The sequence below is a fragment of the Sinocyclocheilus rhinocerous genome, unplaced genomic scaffold (assembly GCF_001515625.1).
Source record: "Sinocyclocheilus rhinocerous isolate Xijiao unplaced genomic scaffold, SAMN03320098_v1.1 scaffold886, whole genome shotgun sequence".
NCBI lineage: Eukaryota > Metazoa > Chordata > Actinopteri > Cypriniformes > Cyprinidae > Sinocyclocheilus > Sinocyclocheilus rhinocerous.
Window position 1 is genome coordinate 299,545 of NW_015631204.1, and position 8,086 is coordinate 307,630.

The 8,086-nt window shown below is 37.6% G+C and overlaps 1 protein-coding gene across 2 annotated transcripts in view; it reads right to left on the reverse strand.

Moving 5' to 3' along the window:
* The window catches only part of LOC107741659 (beta-adrenergic receptor kinase 2), a 58,666-nt gene that overhangs the window by 18,547 nt on the left and 32,033 nt on the right, over positions 1–8,086 (reverse strand). For both annotated transcript variants that reach the window (XM_016554426.1, XM_016554427.1), the window contains exons 3-11: positions 5,917–5,990; positions 5,557–5,658; positions 4,583–4,657; positions 4,411–4,472; positions 4,267–4,318; positions 4,073–4,164; positions 3,888–3,987; positions 3,722–3,800; positions 1,838–1,968 (exon numbers count right to left, since the gene is read on the reverse strand). In XM_016554426.1, the coding sequence (XP_016409912.1) occupies positions 1,838–1,968; positions 3,722–3,800; positions 3,888–3,987; positions 4,073–4,164; positions 4,267–4,318; positions 4,411–4,472; positions 4,583–4,657; positions 5,557–5,658; positions 5,917–5,990 (767 nt within the window). The remainder of the gene's footprint in view (positions 1–1,837; positions 1,969–3,721; positions 3,801–3,887; positions 3,988–4,072; positions 4,165–4,266; positions 4,319–4,410; positions 4,473–4,582; positions 4,658–5,556; positions 5,659–5,916; positions 5,991–8,086) is intronic.

An 8,086-nucleotide genomic window follows, 5' to 3' on the forward strand; every position in this document is an offset into this window, starting at 1 on the left:
GTGTTTATTATTCACGTTGAATCAATGAAAGCAGTTTAATCTTCTGTTTATTCAGCTGCAGCGATAGGCATTTCCTGGATTACTTCTTCGGGGCATATTTGGAGTTTCAGCGCGAGAGCGCCCTCTGGCCTTCGGATGGAGATTTACTGCTGATCACAGAACCGTGCTTCACTGCAAGATACGCATGACAATCGCAGCTTCTGTCGAATCGCGATCTCGATTCCATTTCAATTTATCGTGCAGCCCTAGTCACAACCCTAATTTGCATTAAATTCTTAGAAGCTCATCTGGAGGACATAGTTGGACACCTTAAATGGACATATATGTTGAACATGCATTATGATTGGAAGAGATCAAAGCAGAGTTTGGGTATTTCCTCTTTGGTCACACTCTGCAGCCAATCTGTATGACTGTTGACCTTTTCTTGCAAGAAAATAAATCTTCAAAAGACTTTTGTCTCATACCTTTATTGAAATAGAAAATTGCCATGACACTTTCTCTAAGCAAAAAGCTGAAATTTACCAGCAAAAAACTATTTGACACTATACGCAACAGAAAGCATTTACATTGCACAGCGTCACACAATAACAGCCAATGAGAATATATTTGATGTTTAATGTTCAGGGATTCTAGCCCGAATAAAAAAAGACATCAGCTGAACTTCACTGCGGACAAATCAGCATGATCAAAAACTTCTGTGATTGCATTCTTTCTTCAAATAACAAGTCAAGAGAGTAAGAGTTCAACGGATCACACATATCAGATCATATTACGGATTTTGAGTCACAGATCGGTTCTTTATTATTTAAAGAACACTAAGCATTTCCTCGATACCACAGCTAGTGGTACTAGTGGCATAACTAATAAAGGTCAAACAATTGAAAGACAAGTGAATTGCCAGCAATAAAAAAAGAACAAAAAAACCCCCAAAAAATTTCAAGCACAGATAAGTAAAATAGAACAAAATTACAAATACAAAGTTAATTAAACAATGTCTAGCATTAGATTTTGAGCAATGAGATTTCCTAAGAGCTTTAAACTACCAGTCTCGAAAAAGACCTGCGTAAAGACTATTAAAAAGCATCTCCTTTAATGTTCCAGGAAAAAAAATGGAGCATAGAAGATCGGAACAACATGAGGACAAGTGAACTGACGAATTTCATTTCTGGGTGAACTATCCCTTTAAGAGACATACTGCACTGAAAATCTTGCCATGTATTTTGGCTCTCAGGAACGTTGCTCAGAGGGACAAGTTTTTCTTCTACACAAACAGCAGTGATACTGTGGAAAAACAACAGGATCGTTCGCTCACCGTATGCGCCCCGCTCGCGTGTGCAGTGTCTCGTTTCAGGAGCTTGCCAGGGAAGATCCTGCATATTCTCAGCAATCTGGCAGCGTGAAGCCCAAACATCTCACTTAAAATTGCATAATTCACAACGATCGCATAGCTGCACTCTTGCTACTTCCACACGGAGGGTCGACAAAGTACGGGATATTCGCGGTCATCGGAACGGAAGGCTACACTCTACGTGTGGAACGGTAGGTTAACCTCGACTCGCTCCATCATATGACGTACTTTTCCGTTTAAAGACAATAAACAGTGCTGCCAAGAGAGACAGCTCAGCCAAACTTAATAAAACATAACCTCAGACGACGACGCAGGACAGATACAAGCTTACGTTGCAAAATACACAAACTCAATGGAACATTTCATTTTCCCTTTTCAGCGGCAACAGGGAATCGCAAGCACAGATCAACCGGCTTTGCAGTGACAGAGGACGGTACGAATGATTCTTTCTCTGTGAAAAAGGAACGACTGGGACGGCGATGACCTTACCTTGAGGTCTCTGTAGACGACGAATCGATTGTGCATGTGTTCGAGGCCCAGTATGATCTCAGCTGCATAAAAGCGCATATCTTTCTCGCTGAAGACGCCGTGCTGAGACAGGTGATAGTGAAGGTCTCCACCTGAAAGACAAGTATAATATCAAACAATTACACAGTGTTATAATTGTATACGAGCAGTCAATATAATATAATCACAATAAATCTCATGAATCAGTGATTTTGAACCTTGAAGTAACCAATTAACTTCATTACTATTTCGGTAACACTTTACAATAAGGATCATTAGTTAACATTAGTTAACTTCATAGTTAACACGAACTAAGAATGAACAACACTTTACAACATTTATTAATCTTAGTTAATGTTAATTTCAGCATTAATGCATTATTAAAATCACAAATTGTGTCTGTTAATATTAATTAATGCACTGTGAACTAACGAACAATGAACTGTATTTTTTTAATAATTAGATTAATAAATAGTGTAATAAATGTATTGTTCACTGTTTGTTCATGTTATTTAATACATTAACCAATGTTAACAAATGACACCTTATTGTAAAGTGTTACCACAATTTCAGTCATTTGTAGGGGATTTAAAAAAAAAAAATCTAAAATACAGCAAAATAAAATAAACCATACAAAAAATAAAATAAAATAAAATAAAAAATAAAAAATAAAATAAAAAAGAAATCCCTGAAATCCCCAGCGATTCTGTTGGGAAACCTGATGATTACTTCTAGATTAAATTCACATTCTGAATTTACTGAAATTTCCCCAACAGCTTTTTTGAGCAATGACATTTATATTTAATTGCAGTTTGCAAAACACTTATCTTCTCTAATTATGTTACAAATAATAGGTCAGTTAAGGATCTTCTAGTCTACCCTGTAAGAGTAATTTGATGGAGAGACGTCACATGAACAGCCACTTCAACATTGGACATTTCTGGGAAAATGTTTATCATACTGATATGTAGCAGGGGTTATTATTAATGGACTCATCAGTGTCCAAATGCTTTTGTAGAGTATGTTCCTCTGTTTCTGAAGACCTGTGCAAGTGCTGTGACTGTTTCACAAATCCAGAAGGACGTTCAGAGAAGTGACCCACGCTGCAGCGCAGATATAGGAAGTGTGAGTGTCTGAAGAGGAAGTTCCGCCCCATATTCAAGCTGACATTAAGTTATAGAGAAAGGCCAAAATTAGAGCTCTAAATGGGCTTTTACAATCTCACACTGGGAGGTGTTGGCTTCGATCTGTAAGATTTGAGGATGCTCATGATACTCACACGCTTCAGTTCATACACTTCATGGTATTCACGTATTCAGTTCAAACTTTCAGCACAAAAATAAGCTCATGCATTTAAAGCAAAACCACTGAAATCACTATGAACCAGGGTTAATATTGTTAACTAAAACCATAACAAACATTTTCATTACTTGAAATAAAATAAATGTTAACTGAAATACAATAATTTTATTTAAAAACCTATTTCATTTCAGTTAGTTGCCAAGGCAATATTTCTCATTTTCATTAAGTTAAAGCTAAATAAACTAATAAATAATGATGAATAAATACAAAAAATTATACTAAACCAACTATACTTTAAAAAACCTGAAATCATAAGCTAAAATTACAGCGAAAACAGAAAATATAAAAATCTACTTCAAAACATAAAAAAATTACAATAGTATTTGAATGATATGACAGAGTCCAATTTTTTTTGGTGGCAAAAAATCATGTATTTGAAGTTTTAGCATTAGGCATTAAACTAAATAGATTTAGTTAGAAAAAAATGCCTCATATTTTTGTAATGTGTAATCACGTTGTGTGAACAAGCCTATAGCAGGCCAAAGAGATAATGGCTGCCCTTACCATTCATCAAGTCCAGGATGAAACACAGTTTATCAGGAGTGTGGAAGGCATATGTCATACACACTATGAAAGGGCAGTCCTGCAGAGAGAGAGAAAGAGACAGAGAGGGTCAAACAAGTGAGACAGGGATGTTAGTGTGTGGTCTGAGTTTGTATGTGTCACTCACCCCGGTGCTAACCAACGACAGCATGATTCTCTCGTTGAGCGCCAGCGTTTCTCCCTGCTTCATTTTGATTCGCTTTTTATCCAAACACTTCATGGCATACCTGAGACACACAGTAAATGAGCAGATGTTTTTATGCAAGCCCAAATTTGGCTTCTTTTTGGTTTGATCCTAACAACAGCACTTACATTTTCCCTGTGTCTGCTTTCCTGCATCCGTAAACCTCTCCGAACCCCCCTCTGCCGATGATCCGATGCACGCTGAAGTCATTCATCGTCAACTATGTGCAAAATCAAGAGCAATAGTAAAGAGAACCAGTTTATAAAGGAAAACAAACAACTTACAGGTGAATAAAAAGCAACAAATGCAAGGAAAAACCCACATGGATGTTGAGCTCTACATTCTTCCACTGGCAAAAACGTGTGAACTTGTCGCTATAGAGTGGAACGAAAGGTTTTAAGATGTTAAAATCATTCTCATGCAACAAAAAAGGGAAAAAGTAAGTATTTTTGTAGCCGTCTGTCACCTTTCAATGAACTTCTGAAAGATCTTTCCTCGAAGACTGTCACAGATCTCAACTATGTATGGCTGGAAAAAGCAAAGCAAACAAATGCATCAGGATCTGTTGAGAGTCCTGCTACCCAAACACTTTACTTCCTAAAAACAGGTTAGATTTTATTTCGTGTTGGGGGACTTACCTGAAAGAGATTTGGAGGAACTTGTTTCTTTGCTAGGTGAGTCTGGACATGGTCTACTGCCTTCTTAGAGAAGGGCTGTGAGAAAGGAAGGTAGATTAAGTGACATTTTGCGATAAGGGAGGTCAAAACACTAAAACAACAAGAACTGTTCCCCCTGAACAAACGTCAAGTTTGACATTAGCCTCCTAAGCATTCCCGGTTATCACAACATAAAACACTGTGACATAATCGCACAGGCCTTGAGTGTCCTATAGGCCATTGTGTTGGTTCATTCAGGCTTCCTGTTTCTGAAAAGCTATGACTAGAGACTGACGGAGGCTAATGGGACACTTGTTTTCTCAACAGAAACATCCGAATGGAGTCTCCGGATCTGCATTGGACAATAAGAACCATAGTCCCTCCAGCTAGCAGCATTATAGAACCCTGTTCCCCATATATTCCCCTTATATTTTTATATTATAAAAAAATATATATATATATATATTTAAAAAATAAATAAATATATGTTTTAAATAATGAAGAATAATATTGTGTGTGTGCGTGTGAATGTATGCATGTATGTGTGTGTGTGTATATATATATATATATATATATATATATAAAGAATGTAAATAAATGTAAAAAGAAAAAAGAAAAAGTGTATATAAATGTATAATATATAAATAAAATTGTTTAAAAACAAATAATATCATAAATAGAATAATTTTTATACACATTACAATACCATTTATACTGATTATATTATTATATTTGTTTTTTTTTTTTGCATGGTCATCTATTGATCCAAGATAAATGGTTTATACATAAAACTATAAAAACAAGAAAAGATCTAAATAACATGCTGTAAGTGACACGTTTTAAAAGTAGTTGAACGCAAAAGACAATCTTTAGTATTGCTTAATAATGCAGCCCTTTGCCATATGCATGTGAAATGACTGCTAGTGATCATTTTATTCTGCCAAATGTTTTCTTACATGTGAACATGACAGAAGCTCCTTCATTATGTACACGTCATAAATCTGTCGACTGCGAGTTAGCCTCTCTTCTTCTGAATCCAACTTCTCGTACTCTTTAATCTGAAGGGGACAAAACAAGATTATGGTCATCTCAGACACAACCTCACGCTCTTTAATAGGACACATGGTGTTGTTCAGGTCAATAGGAGGGGAACAAAACTTCACGACTGAGCTGTGCCATTTCAGGTCACAACCAGATTGAGGACAGGTCAGGTCAAACACACAACTTGGAAACTATTCAGCAAAAAACCCACACAAATGCCACGAAGACTGGCGTGTTAGCAATGAAAGGAACATATAGATTTAAACCAATTTTACCTCCTCATAAAACTTCAGCTGCGGAACGGCCTCGTCGATCTCGTTCATGCAGAAATCCTTGAACAAGAGGAAACCTGGACAACAGAGGGAGGAAAGAGAACAGTTAGATAAGGTGCGAAACAGAACGACTGATGGAAAGACTTGACCTTTTTAGCGTGCACAATACAAGAAAAATGTACTGTATATATAAAAAAAACAAAGAAAACAGCAGCTATATTGATGCCTGTCATAGTTATTTTTATGCCAATGTAAACAAAAGTATAACCAGAGCAAATAAAAAAGAGACAGCTCAAACAGCAGCTGTACCACCATGAATAAATATAATATGATTTGCTTTGAAGGGAGAAGCTGTTCCAACAAAGCAGCATTTTCATAATCAAATCAATATCACGTGGTGAATAAATACAAGAAAGACCACAAGCGATATATATTTTATGGAAATTCATCGTAAACATGCATTCAATCCTTGCAAAGACACTTTCTAGGTTGATTCATTGTGAAAATAAATGACATAATAAAAAGGCTTTTATTTTTTTTATTTTGCACATTATTATTCTTTAGTTTGGGTTAAACAAATCAATTTTGCTTGGTTGGAACAGCAGCTACGCTAATTATGTCTCTATTTGTTTCTCTGTTCAGTCTGGATCCAGAACACCTGAGATAAGCTACCACTAAACATTGTAGAAACTTAATTTGCTGTAAAGTTGCTTTGCAATGATTTGTATCGTGAAAAGCGCTGTACAAATAAACTTGAATTGAATTAAACTTGAATTTGATGTAAAACTATTTTTTTTATCCTCTTTTGGATGAAATATGACGCAAACCTGCATCTGTGAGATTCACCCAAACAGTTTAGCTCTCATTCGTCTCTCGTGGAGGCAAGCGCTCTCGATGAATGAGAGATGATAATAACAACCTAACCAGTGGACCGCGGATTAGTTATTGTTGAGAAGATTATCCTTAAATCACAGGACAGACACCACTCTCCTAATTCAGAAAATCCTGCATCAGACGGCCACCTTGACCTTTCATTTCACTAGATCCCACCAGCTACAGCACTTCCTTTCTCATCATCAATTTGTTTGCTTTTTGACGAAGTGCAGCAGATGTTACCAGTTTAACAACCTGTGCGCTCACGTGTTGACGACGTGGTGCAGAGGGAGGAAATCAGCACAGACAGCAAAGTTGAGACTGTTCCCATAGCAACAATAATGGGCCACCATCACGAGCGGAAGGGACGGACCTCAGCTGCACATTTCGGCGCTTGATTGGGCGGACACACGGACAAACAGAGGGCAAAAGTCACTGGATGAAATGCAATTCAAGGGTGTCAAGGAGTGATATAGTCTTCGCAAGTGATGTAAATGGAGCCGATTAAAGGATGACAGGAGGAAGAAACGCTGTTCTAGTGGCTTGGCGTAACTGTTCCAGCACTGGGCGCTGAGATCTGAGAGCGGGGCCGCTTCTGATACCTGCAGCATTAGTGCGAGCTGATTACTGCTGTTAAAATAGGAGGGTAATGCAGGCGTTAATTGGATAACAGCGGAATTATCTTTGGGAGATTAAAAGCAAAAAAATAAACACCACAAACATGGTGCTACAGGGCTACAGCACAAATTCTACATCTATTCTTTTTAAAGGGTCATGAAACCCCAGACTACTTTTTCTGAGATTTTAGCAGAGGTGTTTGTGTTGCACATCATAGAAGGCAATGTTAGCATCCGATCATTTTAACTGTTGGCGAAAACTGGTTAATTTTAAGCTTTTTTGCGTTATTTTAATCTTCCGGGTTTAAAATCTACATCGTGTTGACGTCACAATGTGACGTGGCAATGGACTATAGTACATCGATGACGCGTCGGTGTCTATTAAATTATTAATGAGACTGCGTGTTCTTATCCTATGAGAATACACTTCGCTTAATTATTCACAACAGCATGTGTTGATTTGCTATGACAGACACTTCAGACTGTGAGATGACATCGCGCACATTAAGGCCCAATCCCAATTCTACCCCTTAGCCCTTACCCTTTCCCCTACCCCTCCGTTTCACGCGTTCACGTGAAGGGGTAGGGGTGTCTCGATTCTCTTTTGGTTGGAGGGGTAGGGGTAGGGGAAGGGCCAGACAGCCCTTCAAACGAAGATTTTTCGGGACCACACTTCAAACGAA